Source organism: Myxine glutinosa, chromosome 7, assembly GCF_964187855.1.
Source record: "Myxine glutinosa chromosome 7, kmMyxGlut1.1, whole genome shotgun sequence".
NCBI classification, from domain to species: Eukaryota; Metazoa; Chordata; class Myxini; order Myxiniformes; family Myxinidae; genus Myxine; species Myxine glutinosa.
The window spans coordinates 188904454-188927375 of NC_136267.1; the positions used below are offsets into that span (position 1 = coordinate 188904454).

A 22922-nucleotide genomic window follows, 5' to 3' on the forward strand; every position below is an offset into this window, starting at 1 on the left:
ACATCAAGACCAACCTCATCTCCATCTCATCTGCTCCATCATTTGAACACCTGGCTTTTAAACTCTCTGGTCACACACAGTCAGTCATGGCTGTTGTCTACCGCCCTCCCAAACCACACCCATCATTCCTGTCTGACTTCTCCTACTCCTACTTTCTGACCCAGCTATGTTCCCTCTCCCCCTCAATCCTCCTCCTTGGTGATTTCACTATCCACATGGACTCCACTGACTCCACGCTAACCACTGACTTCACTGATTTACTCACCTGCTTTAACCTCACTCAACATGTCAACTTTCCTACCCATAACCGTGGTCACATTTTGGACCTTGTCTGCTCTACTGGACTAATTTTGCACCATCTCTCTGGCTCCGACCTCACTCTCTCTGACCACCTAGCCATCACTCTGACCATCAACATCCCCACCCCAGCACCAAGGCATTATCGCACTATCAACTTCCGTAAGCTAAACGCTCTTTCACCTACCTCATTCTCATCGACCCTCTCTGAAAAAATGTCCACTTCTCCCTTCGTTGACCTCCACACCCCTTCTGACCTCACTGACTACTACAACCACACTCTCTCCTCCTGCCTTGACCAACTTGCGCCTATAAAAACCAAAACAGTTTCTTTCACCCATTCTGCTCCCTGGTTTACCCCTGAACTCCGCCTGATGAAAACTCGTGCTCGCCAACTTGAAAGACTCCGCAATAAAACAGGTCTCACAGTTCACTCCCAGGCCTACAAGGACCACATACAACACTATAAAGATGCCCTCTCCCGCGCCCGCTCCGCCTACTACTCTCAAATTATCCACTCTGGCTCCGGAAACCCAAAAGCACTCTTCTCTACAATAAACAAACTCCTCAGCCCCCTGAACACCACCACCCAGTCATTCACAATAGACAACTGCATCTCCTTCCTTTCATTCTTCCAACGCAAAATTGAAAACATCTACAACAGCTTGACCACCGCCGCACCCGCTCCCCCTCAAACCACCTGCCCCCCCTTATCCTGCCATCCCCTGTCTCAATTCTCCCCAGTCTCCCCTACTGACCTCTCTGAACTCCTCATCGGAATGAAAACTGCCACCTGCACTCTTGACCCCATCCCCTCCAGCTTTGTCAAGGCCTCCCTTCCTGCTCTCTCTCCACTTATCATTGCAACAATAAACTCCTCCCTGTCTACAGGCATCGTCCCACCATCCCTCAAAATTGCTGCTGTTACCCCCATTCTGAAAAAACCTGGACTAAACCCTGACACCCTAAATAACTTCAGACCCATCTCCAACCTACCCTTTCTGTCAAAGGTTTTGGAACGCGCTGTAGCCACTCAACTCAAACATCACCTCTCTGCCAATAACCTGTATGAAACATTCCAATCCGGATTCCGCTCCAACCACAGTACTGAAACTGCTCTCCTCAAAATCACCAACGACCTTCTCCTCTCCTCTGACGCTGACAACCTCAACATTCTCATCCTCCTCGACCTCAGCGCCGCCTTTGACACCATCGATCACACCATCCTCCTCACCCGACTTAAAACCACCTTTAACATTACCGGCACTGCCGTCTCTTGGATTAAATCATACCTCTCTGACAGACGTCAGTTCATCTCCATCAATAACTGCAAATCCCCCACTGCTCCCCTCCCCCAAGGTGTCCCCCAAGGTTCAGTTCTTGGCCCCCTCCTCTTCATCCTTTACCTGTCCCCCCTCGGTCACTTAATCCGCCGTCATGGTCTCCAATTCCACTGCTTCGCCGATGACATCCAGCTTTTCATCTCCACCAAGTCCATCTCCACCGCCACCCACTCTATCCTGACAAACTGCATCACTGAAATAAAATCCTGGCTTCAAATCAACTTCCTCAAACTTAACTGTGATAAATCTGAAATAATCATCATTGGCCCAAAAACGCTCACCAAGTCCACCCATAACTTTGCCCTCAACATCGACGGTTTCCCAGTATCCACCTCCCCTCACATCCGGAATCTTGGCATCATCTTTGACCAAACCCTCTCCTTCGACAAATACACTAAACAGATCACAAAGACAGCCTTCTTTCACCTGAAAAACATCGCCCGTCTCCGTCCATCCCTCTCCTCCGTGGCTGCAGAAACCCTCATCCACGCCTTCATCACTTCCCGTCTGGACTACTGCAATAGCCTCCTTTATGGTTCACCCTCAACAATCACCATTAAACTCCAATACATTGAGAACTCCGCTGCCCGTCTACTCACCCATTCCCGGACCCGTGACCACATCACCCCCGTCCTTTACAAGCTTCACTGGCTCCCCATCTCCCAGAGAATCCAGTACAAAATCCTCCTCTTGACCTACAAAGCCCTCCATAACCTGGCCCCATCCTACCTGGCTGACCTCCTCTCCAGACACACTCCCACCCGCAACCTCCGCTCTGCTGGTACCAACCTCCTGACCCCCCCCCATCCGGACCAAATTTAGATCCTGGGGGGACAGGGCCTTCTCCATCGCTGCTCCCACCCTCTGGAACTCGCTACCTCACACCATCAGAGACTCCTCCTCACTCACCACATTCAAAACATCACTCAAGACCCACCTGTTCAACACTGCATTCAACATTTAACCCACAGCATCTAACCCCTGACTATCTCCTCTCCTTCTCCCTCCTTTGTGCTTTGAATATTTCCCTATTGATTCTTCTTTTTTTGCAATTGTTTTTATGTTTTGCTATGCATTATGTTTTGCACTCTGTCAAAGCGTCTTTGGGCTTCCTGAAAAGCGCTATATAAAATAAATGCATTATTATTATTATTATTATTATTATTATATAATTATATATATATATATATATATATATATATATATATATATATATATATATATATATATATATATATATATATATATATATATATATATATAGTCGAGTTCCCGAAATGAACACCCCTGGGGACGGATAGCCGAACGATCTTTGCACTCCGAGGCGTTCAATTCAACTATTGCGGAGTTAATACGCGCTGGGGATGAGGCAGCGAAGGGTACCAAAGCTCTTACCTACACGGACCCCACTGAACGTCTTCAAACCTGGTAATCAACTCAACCCAACATGGAATTAAAATGTACAATAAAAATGTTTAATAAAATCAATGCCAGAAAACAAGAAAATGCACGATAAAACTAATATCCGAAATGGAGCGCCTCCATACAGACCCATATACAACACAAGGGGATGATAAAATAAACAAAAGTAAAAAATGTAGTGTTGGTGACTTAGCTCTGGTCCCCTTGATCGTCCGGGGTCGTCACAGGCCCCACGACCCTCCGCGGGAAACACAGGCCCCGGCACGCAGTCGGTGCGCTGGAAACATAGGCCTCGGCACGCAGTCCATGCGCGGGAAACACAGGCCTCAGCACGCAGTCCGTGCGCGGGATACACAGGCCTCGGCGCGCAGTCCGTGCATGGGAAACACAGGCCTCGGCGCGCAGTCCGTGCGTGGGAAACACAGGCCCCGGCGCGCAGTCCGTGCGTGGGAAACACAGGCTTCGGCGTGCAGTCCGTGCGTGGGAAACACAGGCCTCGGCGGCGCAGTCCGTTCACCCCAGCCTCCGAGCGCGAAGCGAGCAGGCAGACGTCCCTCCTCGTCATCCGCTCCACACAGCACCAGAGTCCACGAGCTGCAACGCCTTTTGCCACGAGCGTTGAAACCAAGAGCGAGGACAGCTGTGTCCGCTCGTCGTCAAAACCCCGGACCCAGAGAAGAAAAAGCGACTGTGCACAATGGGAATCCAGTGCAAGAGATATATGCGACTGCAACAGGATGAAAGCCAGGGACCATGAAGCCTCCAACTGTTCGCTATTAAAGTCGGAAGAGCATGAGCTGTGTACGTCTGCAGTAAACTCGGGACCAAGAAGCTCAAAATGTCTGGAAGCCAAGCCTTTTTTTCCCTGTGCTATTTTGTCATCCAATGACGTATGCGTGTCCTCCAATACAAGAGTCCCATCTCAGCAGTCATTGCTCGAACCAATCACCACCCATTGGGGCGTGGCCTCACGGACCTGCCTGCTTGATGTTGCGATGTGGCAGCTGGCGGCACTAGCGGTATTGTTCAATGTCTTGGTTCTGGTTACTTTTATTTAATGTTATAATTCTTGCCAATGGCTTGGCTTGTATATGGTGTGTGTAAGGTCATAAGGAACAGAGGATAAATCACAGAGGCCATTTATATACCGGGGATTTACCATTAATCCCTAACTAATTAGCATATCCCCACCCCTCGTCATGGGGACAAAGATACACTTACACGACATCCGGTCTAACGGATTCCATACTTACATATGTACAGGGGGGTTTCTTCTTCTTCATTGTTACATTCAGAGCACACTATACTATACACTTCTACCTGGACTAAGGTAATCCATCGCCAAGGTGGATTAAAGGACAGCTTGCTGGAACGGACTATGGTGGATTAAAGGACAGCTTGCTGGAACGGACCAAGGTGGATTAAAGGAAAGATTGCTGGAACAGACCAAGGTGGATTAAAGGAAAGATTGCTGGAACAGACCAAGGTGGATTAAAGGAAAGATTGCTGGAACAGACCAAGGTGGATTAAAGGAAAGATTGCTGGAACCGACAGAGATGGGTTAAAGGAAAGAGATTGTTGGAACGAACTGAGTGTGAACTGAGGCACAAACTGAGTGTGGTTTGAAGGACAGCTTCCTGGAATGGACCAAGGTGGATTAAAGGAAAGAGATTGTTGGAACAAACCGAATGCGGATTGAAAAAAAAGATAGTTGGAAATGGGGAGACATCACACTGGGAATGCATTGACCAAACTAGTCACCACGCATGTTCCCATTCCCGAACCCCTAGACAATGGGCAAATGTTTACCTCATACAGACTAATAAATAACTATGTGGTAATTTCTATGGTGTACATGGATGCGCTCTCCCCTGGGGTACATTTTCCTAAACCACAACAATATATATACAACTCCATGCACCCTTCAGACCGATAAGACAGCTTGGAGCCTTGACCATTTTAGAGCTTCAGAACACTTGGACAATTTTTGATTCCAACTAAATTACAAATAAATAATATCACCAATATTAGAAATAAATTTGTACAAAAGCAATGTTTGTATTATGATTGGTGTAAACCATGATATCACAGAAGCTCAAGTTCAGTCAGGTCATTATCCTCAGTTTAAACAAGCCGTGTCCCTGTGACGACGTGTGGGGAGGTGAGCATAGCGAGCCGAGCCACGCTAGTAAATAAATATGGACAAGTCGTCAGGTTAATTTGTTTGGTGCTGAAGGCAGGAGGACATGCGGCATCGGATGTAGACGTTAAGTTAGATCAAGTTGATTTTTTAAAACTTGACGGTATTCTTTGGGGCCCGCAGCCTTCAATGCCCGTCGCACCGGCCGGTGGGTAAGGGTCAAAAGGGTTTCTTCAGGGCACGCATGGTCCACCATCAACCCACTTCTGGTGAAACTACCTAAATCCAGGATCACTACTCACCTCCACTCATTTAGTCATCTTTTTCCAACCAGTGGAAACAACTTCCACATCCTCTTCAATCTCAATTCCCCTTCCAGGTCTTCAAGGCAGCTGTTCACCACCATCTCAGGTCATCCCCAATCCAAAACCATTATGTTTTCGATTAACTCTTCCACCCTTAACCCCATCCCAATCCCTCTTCCTGCTAAATTTCCAGTTTTCCCTCCCGAGAGTTTCCTTCCGTGTCCATCTTGTCCACCCCATGCATCCTCTCGTGCCCCCCATTCCTGCCCACACTCATTGTTTGTCCAGGTCTGCCTCTACCTTTGTCTTAAACTCTGCTGCTGGTATTTCCTCCCTCCCTCTATTGTTCATTTTGTCCTGTTGTGTGCTGCTCTGTTCAGTGTACTAATTCTAGCTCTTCCACGAACCTTGACTCTACAGTAAAATTTTATTTATTTATTTGGCATGGCTCGGCAGGGTTCAAACCGCCGACCTCCAAGACTCAAAGTGGACTTTCTAAGCATTACACCATCGAGGCTATGAAGTAACTATTCTAAACTAGGCCCCATTTTACCCCCATACCAGATCCGTAATTGTATAGAATATACGTGGGGTGGTGTATTCATTTATTGTGGTGCGGTGTGTATACACCACAGGCATTATGGTTAAATGCTCCCCTCCTGTGTCTTAACTTCCTTGTGAGTTCACAGTGTGGAGATTGACATTTGGAAAAAGATACGAATTAAAAGGAAAGAAGCTCAACTGCTTCTCCCAAAGCTTGCTGTAAATGTGCAACTTTGCAAAAGCTTCACTTTGCCAAATTATTTTGTAAAATGTACTTGCATTAGTCAATCAAGTCATGTGATACTGATACAAAAGCAGTGTGTTTTTGGCCTTGAGGTTTGGAAACGACATGGGTTACATTACCCTGAGTTCTTGTTACCGTCTCTTTCTAACAAGCAGATACTGCTAAGGAACGGGTTAACAATTTACCATTCTGAGATGCGATAGCTCCATCAATATTGTCGACCATGATCTGCACCGGACCATCTTGAGTCGTTGAAATCGCTGTAAATTAGCCACGCTGTAAATCGTGAAATTGTAGCGCTTGCCGCTGAACATACACAATCGCCTTACACCTGCCGAGGACGCAACCACGGAGCGATCGCTGTGCCGGGCTCGCCCAGACCGCCCGGAGACGCTCAGTCTCGCCTTTCCCGGGCATGCCCGGACTCGCCTTTCCCGGGCTCGCCCGGCCCGTCCGGCGACACCCAGTCTCGCCGTTCCCGGGCATGTCCAGGCACGCCCGGCCCGTCCGGCGACACCCAGTCTCGCCGTTCCCGGGCATGTCCAGACTCGCCCAGGTCTCCCGGACACGCCCAGTCGCGCCTTTTAAGGGCAAACGCTCCGGCATGAGATATTCGAGTGCTTGTATATAATGCTGCCCGATAAACGGGCTTTTCAGAGTACCCGAGTTGATTTGATGCAATAAAGAAACTCGGACGAATTCCAGCTTTTTGTCGCGCGTCCATTCTTTCGATTCGAGTTGGAGCACAGCTCCTTCAAAATGATATAAATTAGCCACGAAATACAAACAATACATTGATTGTGGGACCTCAAACTTGTCTATAATGAATATGTGAGCGAAATATACAATACTTAGCAGTCTGACAGTAACTAAAGACTATTTGGATATTTGTTGAGGAAGGAATTTGATATTTTGGCGGCCATTTTGTTTATGCTAATTATCTCAAATTGCCAAATGCTGACAAAAGTCCAGTAAAATGATTTTTCAAAGTGGTGGTCTTGGTAAGCAAAATCCACCAAAAAATAACTTAAGATGCCAAACCAACGTTATGACCCGGAAAGTGGTTTTGCTGCCGGCCTAATATGCATGAGCCACTGGAATTGCCCAAAAATAGAATCAAACAAATTATGCATTTCACCTTGAACATTCTGACTGTACTTCCTGTTTGGCCATAATAGTCCTTGGCCATACTGGTCATATTGGAGAGTTTTACATTATGCTTCTGCAATGGCTAAGCGGATTGTGTTTAATATATATATTTTAAATCTGCATTTCACTGTTTTTTATATTAAGATGAAATTTAGTTGTTAAAACAGGATTGCCCATCAAACTTGCCGTCTGTCGCAACAAAAGTTTTGTTTTGATGAGTGTTTCTCATGCAATGACTCGACTGCATTTTGTCCATTGTCATGATCGATCCATGAAACCTTGTCCCCTGCCCCGCCGACGAGGCCAAGACCGGGGACATTAAAATGAGCTCCGTCCGATCTACCGATCATCTGTCCATACACTTGTGGGTGCGCGATATTTCCAAAGCCGTTGAACATTTAGCGGCTGTGATTGGCTGAATTATGTTGCCATGGCAACCATCTCAGTAACCCTGACTTGTGCCCACGATATTTACAAAAACCGTTGAACATTTAGCTTTCATATTGTAGATATCTATTCCTAATACCACAAAAAGGTGGGGAACCAAGAGTACCAGATCCTTGTTACCCTCGCCAGTGGAGAGGATATTGCATTTGGGTTTGTCTGTTTGTTTGTTGTTTGTTTGTTTGTTCGTCCACACAAAACGTGAGTATGTTTATTAATTACATTAGACCATTTAGAATGCCAAGACCCTTTATGATACCCAAGACCCCTCCGAACCTTTACAACCATGAGACCCATTAAGACCACAAAGACCCGAAGGACCATGAAGACAAACAAAGACTCTAAGCCCCTTTAAGACCCCTAAAACACTTTAAAGCCTTTAGAACCCTGAGACTCTTTGAGAACATTTCAGACCCAACGGACCCAAAAGACTCAAAAGACCACGAATACCCTTAAACACCCAAAAGACCAAGAGGACCCAAAGCCCCAAAATAACCCGAGGACCCAAAACACCCAAGACCCAAAGGAACCCAAAAAACCATAATACCCCCGAGGACCAAAAATACACAAAAAAAACCCCTGAGGACCCCGAGGACCCAAAGGACAAAACCGCACGTCCTGGCGAGGGTCTGCAATCTCTAATTGCTCTTTCTTGTTGATCTTGTGTGACTCGATTAATTATCACGACATTCCAGATAAAAAGAAGACTGTATCCCCAATTTTACTTGTAAAGTAACACAGTTCAAAGATTTTATATTAATTTATATTGAAGTTTTTTACTGCCATATTAGCATGACCTGAGTTGGTGTGTGTGTGTGTGTGTGTGTGTGTGTGTGTGTGTGTGTGTGTGTGTGTGTGTGTGTGTGTGTGTGTGTGTGTGTGTGTGTGTGTGTGTGTGTGTGTTCCCCAGTTGGTTTCCTGTTGTGCCACGGAAGCCTCAACTCTGACCAAAATGCTCTGGGCCTCTGGAAAATGGCTTTGACGAGCAGTTTTTGTATCACTCTCTTTCGTGATGAGAACTTTTTATCACACAAAGTCACGGAAGAGATTTTCACCAACTTTAAAGGGTGGGTGCACAATGATATGACTTTATATTAACTCTAACAATTCGGACTGCCGAGTAGTGTTGGTGTGATTTTGAGCCAGAGATTGAAGCTCCAGACATTTTGGTTTTCTTACTATCGTATCATTTATATATCGCACAGATTTTTTTTTTTTTTTTTTTTTTTGTGTACTGAATCGAGGCTCGTGAAAGAACTGACATTTACTTCACAAACAAATCAACCAGACAAACAAAATATATAAAAAGAGGGAGCGGAAGACAAGATGGGGAGAGAAGGGGAAGCACACAAACACAACATTTGAGAGCAGAGAGATGTGTGGAAGGGAGAGGGCTTGGGGGGAGGAGGCGTGGGAAGGGGGGGGGAGGGGAGGGAGAAGTATAAAACACAAGGACACCAAGGACTTCCAGGACAGAAGTTGGTATTTCAAAAAAGTGGAATTGGGGTGAAATTAGCGGGGGTAGAAAAGATCAATGTTTTGGATGGGGGAAGATAAGAGATGGTGGTGAACAGCTGTTTTAAAGACCTGGAGGGTGGAGTGGGATTGACGAGAGTGAGGGAGTTTGTTCCAGAGGCGGGAGAAAAGAGGAATGAAGGAGTGAAGGTGAGCAGAGAGTCTTGATTTTGGCAGTTTAACCATAAGAGGGTTGCAGGCAGATCTTGTGCGACCTGTAGGAATATTTGCGGGACAGAGCCCAGAGAGAGCTGGGGGGGGCAAGGCCAGAGAGGAGTCGGTAGAAGACGGGAAGACCACCAACCTGCCTGCGGTGAGTGAGTGAGAGGCCCTTGGAGTTAGCTTCATCACGGGAGATTCCAATGATTCTGAATGCTTTGGTTTCAACAACGTGAAGATGACCTAGGTGTGAGGCAGGAGCACCAGCCCAGAGGGGAGAGCAGTATTCCATTGAGCTGCGGATGAAAGCCTTGTATGTGGTGAGGAGCTCAGGTGTGCCAAGGAAGGACTTCGCACGACGGAGGATGCCCAGTTGGCGACTGGCTTTGGAGGCCAGATTTGAAATGTGGTTTTCCCAGGAAAGATCATGGCAGATAGTGAGATCCAAAAGCTTGAGTGACAGAACTTCTTGGAGAGGATTATTCAGAAAGTGGATGGGAGGGTTGTCCAGTCGGTCTTTTCGGAGAGACATCGTAAGAGTGTGAGATTTGTCAGGATTGAAAGACATGTTCCACTTGTTTGCCCAGTCTGTGATTTTGTCCAGGTCTGCAGAGAGCGAGGAGGCTGCAGACTGCCGATCTGAGGGATGAAGAATGGAGTGACAGAGAGTAGAGTCATCAGCAAAGAGGGTCATTCCATGTCAAATCATCAAAGAATCTGCCGTCATCTCTCAGATTTTTGTAAAACTTTGGGAACCAATTGGGACCCATGAAAAACAGCTAGAACTCAAATATTTTTGCTAACAGCCTCTTAATTAGTGAGATACAGGTTAACGAACTTTGGACTAATTAGCGCGGCCCAGTTGAAAATGAAAGTATATGATACTTCAAAGCAATTGATGGTTGTTCCCTGTGTTCCCTGTCATGGCTAGGTTAGAATGATTGTATAATACATTACAAATGCTGATTTTCGAACCTATATGCCATACGTACATGTACATTATTGCTCATATCTCAGAAACTATTGGAGTGCCCATCACAAAACTTATGTGGAAGCTTCTTGACATCATAAGGTACCTCTGGGATGAATTTGAGGAAATTTGAAGGATACATTTTTTGGGGATTCACAATTGAAGTTTATATTTTGTGATAACTTTTTTGTGGTTGGAGGTAGGAAAATGTTGCCCAGACAAATTCATAGGGCATGAAAATACCTTTAAAATGACACCAAAACCAGCTCTCTAGGTGTTATACTTTTAGAGATATGGCCATTTGAATTCGCGACGTCGCGCTAATTAGTCCAAAGTTCGTTAGTCTGTATCTCACTAATTAAGAGGCTGTTAGCAAAAATATTTGAGTTCTTGCCGTTTTTCATGGGTCCCAATTGGTTCCCAAAGTTTTACAAAAATCTGAGAGATGACGGCAGATTCTTTGATGATTTGACATGGAATGACCCAAGAGATAGAGAGAATTTTCAAGAGAGTCAGAGAGATCATTGATGAAGACCAGAAAAAGCACAGGGCCCAGAACACTGCCTTGGGGAACTCCAGCCTGAACAGGAAGAGGAGATGAGAGAAACCCATTCAGGGCCACACGTTGACTACGACTAGAGAGGAAGTCCGCCAGCCATGCGTGGAGATTTCCATGGATACCAAAAGAGGAGAGTTTGGTGAGCAGAGCAGGGTGCCAGACCGTATAGAAGGCACGTGATATGTCAAGGGAGACTGCTCTAATTTCCTGTTTGGCATTGAGGACCTCCATCCATTGTTGTGAAAGCAGAAGCAGTATGTTCAGAGTCGAGTGTCCAGGTCTGAAACCAAATTGATGATCAGAGATCAAGCCATTGGAGAAGAGGAAAGATTTCATATCTGAAGCAATGATGGATTCCATGACTTTGCTGATAATTGGGATAAGGCTGATTGGTCTGTAGTTGCTGGGATCTGTTTTTGCACCTTTTTTGTGCAAAGCGGTGATGTTGGCAGATTTCCAAGCAGATGGAAGATGACCTTGAGCAAAAGAGAGGGTGAAGAGAACAGAGAGAGGGAGTGAAAGAGCGGAAGAACAGGATTTTAGGACCTGTGGGCTGATGCCGTCAGGTCCAGTTGCAGAATCCGAGTCGAGGGTTGACAGAAACTTTTCCACCTTGTCAGGAGAGAAAGACACAGAGTCCAGGAGCAGTTGAGTATGACTAGGTAAGGAGGGTGCAGAGAGAGATGGGTTTGGGACACAAGATTTTGAGGCATTCAGCTTTTTCAAGTGTGGAGTCAGCCGTGTGGCCATTTGAGGTGAGGGAGGGGATGGAGGGGGAACAAACACCAGAAACAGATTTGACCAGACGCCACCAGGATTTGGAAGAGGGAGACAGATAAGAGAGTTCGGTCCTGAGAACGGAGAGATATTGTTTCCTGGCTCTCCTGAGGGTGGACACACACTTGTTTCGGGCTTTGTGAAAGGAAATGAGATTTCCTTCCGTTGGATTTGCTTTCCAGGAGACGAAAGCAAGTTGTTTCTGGGCAATAGCCTCACCACAAGATTCCGTGTACCATGGATGGGAGGAAGGATATGACAACTGAAGACGAGATGGGATAAATCTGTGCATGAGAGAGAGCAATTTACTTTGGAAGAATTCCCAGGATGAGTTGATGTCAGAGGCGGTAGAGATGGGAGACCAGTCCAGATGATTGATGGCTGCTTGAAGACCGCGCCAGTTGGCCTGAGTGAAATGCCAGACTCGTCGACGCTGAGGAGGCTCTCTGAGAATGGTCAGAGAGATGTCCACTTTAACAAGCACATGATCAGAAGAGCCGATTGGAGCAGAAGAAGAGCAGCAGACATTTTCAGGGAAGTTAGTCATAACCAAGTCCAGAAGAGAAGATGCTCCGTTGACTGAAATCCGGGTCGGGAAATTGACAGATTGTGTCAGTCCCAGTGAGTCACAGAAGTCCTTTGCTGAAGAGCCATGGCTGGTGAGAGAGGTACCCACACCTAGCCAACTGGCATGGTGACAGTTGAAATCACCACATATGAGGAAGAGAGAGTTGGGATGGGTAGATAGAAGTTGGTCCATATTCTCAGACAGCGAGATGTAGATGGAGTCATCACTGTTTGGTGGACGGTACAACACACATATGAACAAAAGGTGGGAGCGAAGGGGAAGCCGTAGCCAAAGATATTCCTGGGGGTGAGGTGGAGAGAGGGCAGTGCAGGGCGAGTGAGGAAGAGTTTTTTTTAAATAAAGATAGCAACCCCACCTCCAGGACGAGGCTCAGGTCTATCATACCAGAGGAGGGAGTAACTTGGGAGAGATACCAAGGAATCAGAGACATCATGAAGGAGGAAAGTTTCTGTTAAGCAGATCACGTCTGGTTTGTCAGAAGCAACCTGTATGGAGAGATCAGACAAGTTTGAGCGAAGGACCCGGATGTTTGAGGTTCATACTGTTAAGGAAGAGGAAGGGGGAGCATCGGATACAAACAGGGGGGGGGGGGGGGGGGGGAGAGCGGTCGGGTAAGATGTGGAAGAGGAGGAAGAGGTAGGGAGAGCTGTTGAAGGTGTGTCAGAGATTACAGAATAGCTTGGAGAAAGGGAGGAATGGGGCGGACAAAAGGTTTGATGGTGATTCTGTGAGGCGCAGTGAGGTGTTATTTGACGAGGGGGAAGAGTGAGGCAGAAGGTTGAGGGAGATGAAGGTGGAAGGGGGAAGAAGCGGGGAGGACGCTTTGAGGAGGAGGGGTGAGAGGGGAGTCTAGGAGGGGAGGTGCGAGGGAGAGTCTCGGAGGGGAGGGGTGTGGGGGGAGATTTGAAAGGAATGGGTGATTGGGAAGATTTGGAGGGGAGGGGCAAGGGGGAAGATTTGAAAGAGATGGGTGATGGGGATGATTTGGAGGGGACGGGCAAGGGGGTAGATTTAGAGGGGAGGGGTGATGGGGAAGTTTTGGAGGGGAGGGGTGATGGGGAAGTTTTGGAGGGAAGGGGTGATGGGGAAGATTTGGAGGGGAGGTGGAAGATTTGAAAGGGATGGGTGATGGGGAAGATTTGGAGGGGAGGGGCAAGGGGGAAAATTTGAAAGAGATGGTTGATGGGGAAGATTTGGAGGGGAGGGGCAAAGGGGTAGATTTGGAGGTGAGGGGTGATGGGGAAGTTTTGAAGGGGAGGGGTGATGGGGAAGATTTGGAGGGAAGGGGTGATGGGGAAGTTTTGGAGGGAAGGGGTGATGGGGAGGATTTGGAGGGGAGGGGTGATGGGGAAGATTTGGAGGGGAGGGGTGAGATTGGATTTTGAAAAGTGTACGATTAATGGGAAACGAACATTTATTGCAAAATGAGTTTCTTGAGACATTCGAGTCAAAAATATGTTTGAGGACCCAGAAGGATGGGTGGAGTGCTGGAGAGTTTAGGGAATGAATGAAAGATGCACTGTCAGAGATGGATTTTTTTTTTGGAATGAATAGATTTGGTGAGCAAGTCGAAAGCATCTTTTTATAGAAGAAGAAGAAAAAGGTGTTATAGAATATGACAGAATACAGTTCTTCAGGGGACAGATTAGACATTTTTTAACAACGTGATCACGTGATCGCAAACAACGTGGTCGAAGAACGAATAAACGAATAAGAACAGAGAAGGAAATATTTTTTATTTTTTTTAAAATTTTTTTTGTGGAGATTTTAAAACAAGGAAGTATGGAGTGAAAAGACCGGGAAAAACAGAGACCAGAAAGTAATTGCAGCGCGATCGAAGAACCGCTGAGACAAGAACAAAGCCTCAAGCCAAGGTCGGACACGGTAGCCTACTACACCAGGCCTCAGAATACGCGATACGAAAGACTGACGATTCAGCACACAGGTATGAAAAACCAACACCAAGAATACTATTAAAGACACCCCAATAGGTACATACACCGAGAGAAAGATACAGTTTCGACAAAAACACAATTGTGAAAAGATACTTAACTTCGAAAGCGTGCCGCATGGACAGCTTTGAAGAGACGAGACCTCCAAAACATATGGGCCCCATACTTCCCGATATCCTATAAGCCAATGTATATTGTATATAAGTCACCTGAAGAAAGAGTTGCTCAACATGTTTTGTATTTTCTCAACACCCTTTTCATAAAAAATAGCAAGTTCGATTTTTCCAATGGGTTGTGTGCAGACAAGAAGAAATGAATTTTCAAAAATTGCAGATGTTGGTTTGTTGGGTTAGGGGAAGGGAAGGGGAGCAGTGTTGTATTGTTTGGATAGCTGAATATAACATGAGTGAATTTTGGGGGTATTGGTGTGGTGACATGGATGTTAATATGGTAGAACAACATGTGCATGTTTGGTGTGCAGCTACAACAAGCGTGTGGCAGATATACGGGAATCAAAGGAGCAAGCCATGTTAATGGCGTGAGTATTTATTGCACTCTCATTTAAATATATGTCATATTCTAGTTTCTGTTCTACATTGGTGTCAAGAGTCGAATGGTATTACTAAAGTTACAATTGTTTTGAATATATTCATTTGGTAAGATAGATTTGAGATGATGCGCTGTCCTCCCCCCACGTTACGCACGCACACACACACACACACACACACACACACACACACACACACACACACACACACGACAAGATGGCAGCGATGAGGGAGGTGACATGACTTGCCGGTCATGCCGGCTCCCTCTCGCCTGGGATGAAGAGGATCAGGGGCTGTCGAATTATATTGCCATGCCGTTTGATGTGCATTTGGGATGCGGCCTGGATCTGGAGCTTGGTGGGACATATGGGCCCCATACTGCCCGATTGGGACGGGGCTTGAGGTTCGGCAGACCCAAATGGGAGTGAGGCCTGAGATTTGGCGGACCTGGGTGGGAGGACTAGAGCATTGGTAGACCTCTTGCAGGGCTCTGTCCGAGGTGAGACCGAGGTGCGTTTGGGACATGCCCTGGTGTGATGCTTGGTGAGACTTGTGGGCACCCTGCTGCTGGATTGGGGGGGGGGGGGGAGGGGTAAGGTGGGGGGGCCTGGGATTTGCTGGGTTTTCCGCCCCAAGATGTGCTTTGGGGTGCCTCGTACCTTGCCTTTCGAAGAGTCAGCTTATGGGTGTTCTGCAGCTTTAGGGGCCAAGCTTCATGGGTTCTGGTGCCGTGCCGTGCCGTATATGCGGCTTCGGTGGATGGGACCGAGGTGGATGGGATCAAGATGAATGAGATCGAGAGGGAAGAGAGACCATGCCACAGCGTACCCCGATGGCCACTTCAATTATGGCAGAAGGGGAAATGGAGCACGGATGAGGAGGCATGAGTTGTGGTTCCTTGCTTGTGTGGGGATGGATGCTTCGGGACAGGTAATGGCTCTGTTTAGTTTTGGGGACTTGCGGATGGAGATGAGAACCAACGGCGGTGACGGATGCGCACACACACACACACACACACACACACACACACACACACACACACACACACACACACACACACACACACACACACACACACACACACACACACACACACACACACACACACACACACACACTTTTTTTTCTTTTTTTAAAAAATAATGCACTATTTCATCCAGAAAATTGTTGAAATTAATAAATATTTTGGTATCCACATTTGTATTTCTTTGGCTTGCAGTGGAACAAAACGAAAAATGCTGAAAACGTACTAAATCTTAGCTTATTCCACACAAATATCCTAAAATGACCCGGACAATATTATTGGCACCTTTTAGAAGTTGTTAGAAATTATTAGATTTCAAGCAGGTGATTCTCCTTTACTTTGGACGAGAACTCACCTGTGGTAAGTTGCAGTTGCCTACAATATAAAAATCACTCATTCAACCAGTAGGAATTGAGAAAAGGAGTCGTTCTACTGTTTTGTGTCACTGTGTGTACCGCAATGAGCATGGAGAAAAAGAAAGAAAACCAGAGAATTGTCTGAGGAGGTCAGACACAAGATTGTAGCCAAGCATGGACAATCTCAAGCTACAAGTCCATCTCCAGAGACCTTGATGTTCTTGTGTCCACCATATGCAATGTTATCAGGAAGTATAAGGCCCATGGCAATGTAGCCAACCTCCCTGGACGTGGCTGCAAGAGAAAACTTAATCGAAGATTGCAGAGAAGGATTGTTGGAATGGTGGAGAAAGCACCTCGATCAACTGCCATACAGGTTCAAGCTGACCTTCAGACACAAGGTACGACAGTTTCAACTCGCACCATCCGTCGCCAACTCAATGAAAGGGGGTTCTATGGTAGGAGACCCAGGAGGACCCCACTGCTAAGAAAGCCTGACTGGAGTTTGCCAAAACACACCTGAACAAGCCAAAATCCTTCTGGGAGAATGTCCTGTGGACAGATATAACCAAATTAGAGCTTTTTGGTAAAGCATATCATCTCAATATTTCCAGAAAACAAAATGAAGCCTGAAAAGAAAAGGACACCTTCCCTACAGTCAAACATGGAGGAGGTTCAGTGATGTTTTGGGGTTGCTGTGCTGCTTCTGGCACTGGGTACCTTGAATGTGTGCATGGTATCATGAAATCAGGAGATTACCAAGGTATTTTGGAGCACAATGTTCAACCCAATGTCAGAAAGCTGGGTCTCTATCGAAGGTCATGGGTCTTGCAGCAGGACAATGACCCCAAACACACTTCAAAAAGCACCCAGGAATGGTTCAAGACAAAACGCTGAACTGTTCTGAAGTGGCCAGCAATGAGTCCAGATCTAAATCTCATTGAGCACCCGTGGGGAGATCTGAAAACAGCAGTTGGGAGAAGGCACCCTTCAAATCTCGATTTGTCGAGCAACGAAGAGAGGACCTGGCTGATAGGAGCAGGCACGGGTGGCATTGGATGACGTCAGAGTCTTGAGTACAAAGGAGATGGAGGGCCGACATTTTCTCTCTCGGCTTCTGGATCTGAAAGTGAATGGGCGCCGATAAGCTCTGGCAGTCTCAACGAACAGTCGAAGTTTACAAGCTCTTGGCTGTGGGGTTTTGGTGGTCAACTTTCATGTTCCGACATCATCATCATCATCATCATCATCATCGTGAGGAGAAGCGACATGCGGACTGAGGCCTGTGTTTCCCGCGAGCGAACTGTGCACGGAGGCCTGTGCTGTTCCCGCCAAGGACGCCGGGGTTTTGACGATTCCCGAGGTGGTTCAGGAGATGGTCAGAGCTAAATACCTAAAAACAAATGCTTTATTTTCACCTTTATTTTTCCCTTTGTGTGTATACGGGTCAATGTGGGAGCACTCCATTTAGGAATCTTATTTTATCGTGCATTCCTTGTTCGCGGGCATTTCTTCAATAAAGCCGGTATTTTTGTACATTTTAAATCCGGGTCGGTTGGCATTAATCATCACAGGTTCAAAGACATCCGGTGGAACCTGTGAAGGTAAGAGCTTCGCCCTCCCCCAAACACGTATTAGCTCTGCTATATTTTTACTGAACGCCTCGGAGTGTTGAGCTCGATCATCTCATCGTCCGAGACCGGTTTTATCGGCACGGATAGGACAACTTGTGTCGGGAGTGTGGGATTCAAACTTGATGGGCACTCGGTGTCCGAGGGTTGCGAGTCGATACCCTCTGGGTGCAAATTGCACTCAGCATTTGGAATCTAAATTTATTAATGATTGTCTTTCTCTCGTGAGGAGGAGGCGATCGTAGTACCGGGCGGCAAATTTTTTTTCGTCGATTGGTGTGCGAAGCGCAACCTCGTGTTTTCGAAAAAAAATTAATATCTTTTTTTTTTCTGAGGTAAAATACGCGCGAGCGGGAACCGCTTTGTGAGCACGTAATGGCGGACGTCAATGGCATGGCTGAGCGGATGGAGGATTCCGAAGAGCATGGAAGTGAGCCGGAGATAGAGGGGTTTGAGGATCGGAGTGGAACTTCCCCCGTCCCGAGCATTAGTCCACCCCCCTCTCCTATGATGTACCCTGAGACGCCGGGAACAGACCCGATGCCCAACCCAGCCTTGTTCGATTAATTAAAGGAAATGAGTGACAAAATTGATGAATTTAAAGGAGAAATTAGGGGAATGAGTGAGCAAATTAATGTTCCTACCGACAAAATTGATAGTTTAAGGGGAGATATGAATGCTCAGAATGAGCGTAGTGAGCGATTGGAAAACAAAAAGGAATGCCCTGAGTGACAAAGTTGATGGCTTGAAGGGAGAGTTAAAAGAGGAAATGAATAACAATAGTGAACGATTGGAGAACAAAATGAATGAATTGGAGGGAAAGATGGAGGGCATGAATGAACTAATGAATCAACAGGGGAATGAAATGAGGGGTAGGAATGAACGATTGGAAGGGAAAACTGGGGGAACGAATTGTCCAAGCAGCAGGGGAGGAGATGGCATTCACGATTGAAGAGGGTGAAACCCAGTCTGATAGACTTGAGGCACAGGAGAGGGCAGGTTTAGAGGTAAAAAGGGGAAACTCAAATTTAAATGGGGAATGTTTAACTGGAAATGACCTGGAAGGCTGTCGGGCTTGTGTGGATGTCACAATGCAACAGCAGGGAGAGGAATTGGGACCTTTGCAGCACCAAGGCGGTGGTTCGAAGCAACAGGGGGTATCAATATTGGAAGCCCGCGTAACAGAACAGGAGCGGGTTTTTATTGATAAAGGCCTGTGGGGGCCGCAAATGACTGATGAAAGAAAGGCTGAGTGATTTGATGCAGGAGTGACTGGAGACCTGGGACAATACCATCAAAGGAGAGGTTGCTTGAGTCCAACAGAGTCTGAGGGAAGAGGTGAGTCGGTCTGTTAAGCATCTCCAGGACGAGATTAAGGTGACCCAGGGGACACTCACCACGAGCCACATTTGAGCACCAGAGGCTCCGAAATTGAATACCCAGTTGGGTGTGGGGGGGGGGGGGGGGGGGGGTGTTTTGGCCCTGGGCTGGATTCAGACAGAGAGGAGTTGGGGAATAGAGTCTCTGGAAAAGCAATTCCCCTTGTACATTTTGATGGGTCAGGGAGTTTAGTGGCTTTCCTGACACAATTTGAATGCGTGTCTCAGTTCAGTGGTTGGGGAGCTCATGGGGAATCTGATGGCGACACTGCGGGGGCCAAGCGCAGGCGTGTTAAATGTAGTCCCAGAGGGAATAATGACCAGTAGGTGCATCTGCGACGCCTTGAACCACAGGTTTGGGACGGGTGCAAGGTGTGACCTGGTCAGGGCGTAGCTGCTGCATCGTAAACAAAAACCTAATGAGACGTTGCAGGAGCTGGCCCAGGATATTTACCAATCTGTGAGGATAGCATATCGGGAGCTACCAGCACCGGTGTGGGACAAGCTGGCGATAGAAAAATTTATGGCGGCTCTTCCTGACCCCGAGGTGCGGACTCTGGTGGAGTTGCAGGACCCGGCCACGGTGCACCGAGTGGTGGAGTACGTGGTGAGACTGACCTTGTTGAGGAGGTCGAACAGAGAGAGAGAGAGAGAGAGAGAGAGAGAGAGAGAGAGAGAGAGAGAGAGAGAGAGAGAGAGAGAGAGAGAGAGAGAGAGAGAGAGAGAGAGAGAGAGAGAGAAAGAGAAAGAGAAAGAGAAAGAGAAAGAAAGAAAGAAAGAAAGAAAGAGAAAGAAAAAGAAAACGAGAGAAAACGAGAGAAAACGAGAACACGAGAGAGAACACGAGAGAACGAACCTGTGAAGGTACGACAGCCAGAGATACGAGATCAGGAAGAGAAGCCGTAGGAAGCGGCCATTGCCCGAATGCTAAGGGGGATCAGCCGCCAGCTGTCAAGTTTGACCATGGGTAAATTTGCAGGGGGTGAGTCACAGCGGTGTGGTCCAGGTTTGCCATCAGGACGGCCTGATTTTTATTGGGTTGGGCCGGGAGTGGGGGTGCTCCACCTGGGTACCAGAGGGGTCCGTTTATGGGGACTTGTTTTAGGTGTGGGAGAAGAGTGCACGTACAGTGGAATTGTCAGCAACCACCTGGGCCGCAACCTCCTAACAGGCTTCACAGCCCAGAAAGGAGGGGACCCCCAGAAAGACCACAGGCTCCAAGGAGAGGGTTACCACCTAGGCCTGGGCCTGTCACCATAGAGTGTTTGGGAAACTAGAACGAGCCGAGCATACGGGGCCGTGCTCGGCTGGCAAGTGTGTGGAGAAGCGCCCTCCTTTGGAGAAAGTAGTGAATTGCGGAAAGATTGGCATGGGAAATCTAAGGGTTAGATGCAAAATTTAAGGGTGAATTTTGTGTGAGGCCAGGTGGACACTGAAAGCAGTGACACCATTATTGATCCAGGTGTGTTTGACCAAAGTGTTGGAGGCTGGGACAAAAATGGATAGAGTAGTAGGACACAGCCTTCAACTGGCTGCGGGGGCGACGGCGCCGATATTTGGGACGCGGGGTTGTAGGGATTTAGTTTGGCAGTCTGGAGGTCAATGTGGTGCTATGGGTGGCCGTGGTGTGTGGACCATGTCTTCTGGGATTGAGTCTCCTGGGGGAGCATGGCTGTCGACTCGACCTTGGGCATAGTCAAGTGTGGGTGGGCACTGGGGGCTGCATGTGGGTGGACCTGGGGATGTGAGAGGTGCAGGGGACGTGATGTGGATGCCACACACTGTGACCAACCCCCAGGTCCGAGGCCTGGGGAATGGCAGAGTTGGCAGCAGGTGCTGACCACATTGGCCAGCTGTGGCTGGTGGAGCCGTCTTCCTCGCACGGGGCCGGAGGATGGATGATGGGCTGCACCCTTACGAACACTAGGGCCATGTTGGCGTTTCGGCTGCTCAACTTACCCGGTGGCCGTTGCACGGTAGAGGGGCGGTGCTGTCATAGTCAAGGTAGTGTAGTTAAGATCACCTGAGGAGGCAGATCCACATGCTTGCCAGTATAGTCGGATAAAAAGGAAATTTGTAGGAAACTTGATAGGCCCCATGGGATAAATTTGGGATTCAGTCGGGTGGATGGCACTCTTGAACCCGAGCAACCTGCAACTACTAACAATCAAGGTAAAGGTAAGGCCTTGAGGTGTACTGTCCCAGGGTTCAGTACTTGCTTAGAAATTGGGACATGAGGAATTTGGAATGGGGGCAGGTGAGAGTGATGGCATGGTCGGTGAGGGGATCGGAGTGTGTGCCACAAAGTGTTTTGTGGGTGGCGTTTGTTTATGTGTGGAGGTTTTTGTGTTTTTGTGTGGTCGGCAGAATGGAAATGGAATTGTGATTGAGATGTGATTAAAATGTGAATGGGGAATTCACATTCCGGAGGCCATGGCAGCATCTTTTTATGACATCTTTTTATTGGAATATGTGGTTGAGAATTAACTGCATTATGAATTGACTGTTTTATTAACTGCACGATGACAAAGGTTTAATGATGTTCGATAATGCCTTAATTACCAGCTTTTTCATACCGGTTACCTTATCTTTGACAACCTCTATTTGATCAAATCTATCGCACCTTTTCTGCAGACTTTCCATGTCGTTGCACTGGCAGCCATCATAAATCTTACTCAAAAAGTAAAAGTGACACTTTGTTTAAAGCAGAATTTTGGGAGGTGAAGCGGTCAATGAAATATCCGTGTGATGGAAGAAGCAATCTTTTGGAGCATCTTTGGCTCATCACATTCAATATTGTGATCCTTATAACACTTGGTATGGGAAATTAGTGTGTAGAAGCCCTTGTATTTCTAAGTATCATTTATGTCTATGTCACCATCTTACTGAAAACTGAACATTCCTTCTCATCAAATTTGATTGTTTACAGAAATCGAGGTTCTCCTGACTGTTTTGCACCTGCTCATGTTTTATGTTTTATTTGTCATCACTTCCAAATTCCACTGATATATCATTTTCTTCAGCTGGTGCAACCTTCGCCATACCTTGGCAACATTGTCTTGTCAAGTTCTACTTGTGCAACTGTTTCGATGAATAACTTGTCCAAAATATCTTCATACTCGTACTTCGCAGCTTTCTGCTTGAACTTTGTTTTCAGATCCGTGAATGTGAAGTTTGCTGTTTGCAGTTTTATTTGACATTGACTTGTTTATCAATAAGTACGGTCGGTCGTACTCCTTATGTCGGGATGGCCCATCAAATATGTACAAAGTGATACCGTGAAAAGGTATAGAAGAAGGTCATAAGGCCTTTAAAGGCATACCTCTTATTGACCTCCACCACCGGAGGTGGACAGAGGTTATGTTTTAACTCCTGTCTGTCTGTCTGTCTCTGTCTGTGAACAAGATATCTCAAAAGGTTGTGGACGGATTCAGGCGAAATTTGGTGCACGGGTTGGTTGTGTGACGAGGATGAATCTCTTTGATTTTGGTGAAGATCCGAATCGAGATACAAGATTTTTTTTTTTTTTTTTTCAAAGTGATTTTTCACCATTGAGAGATGGGGCCAAATATATAT

General features: G+C 47.0%; 1 protein-coding gene across 1 annotated transcript in view; it reads left to right on the forward strand.

Moving 5' to 3' along the window:
* Positions 1–22922, forward strand: part of LOC137431904 (nck-associated protein 1) — a 343894-nt gene that overhangs the window by 95609 nt on the left and 225363 nt on the right. Inside the window, exons 9-10 of the mRNA XM_068123738.2 lie at positions 8798–8954; positions 14890–14946. Coding sequence (XP_067979839.1) covers positions 8798–8954; positions 14890–14946 — 214 coding nt within the window. The remainder of the gene's footprint in view (positions 1–8797; positions 8955–14889; positions 14947–22922) is intronic.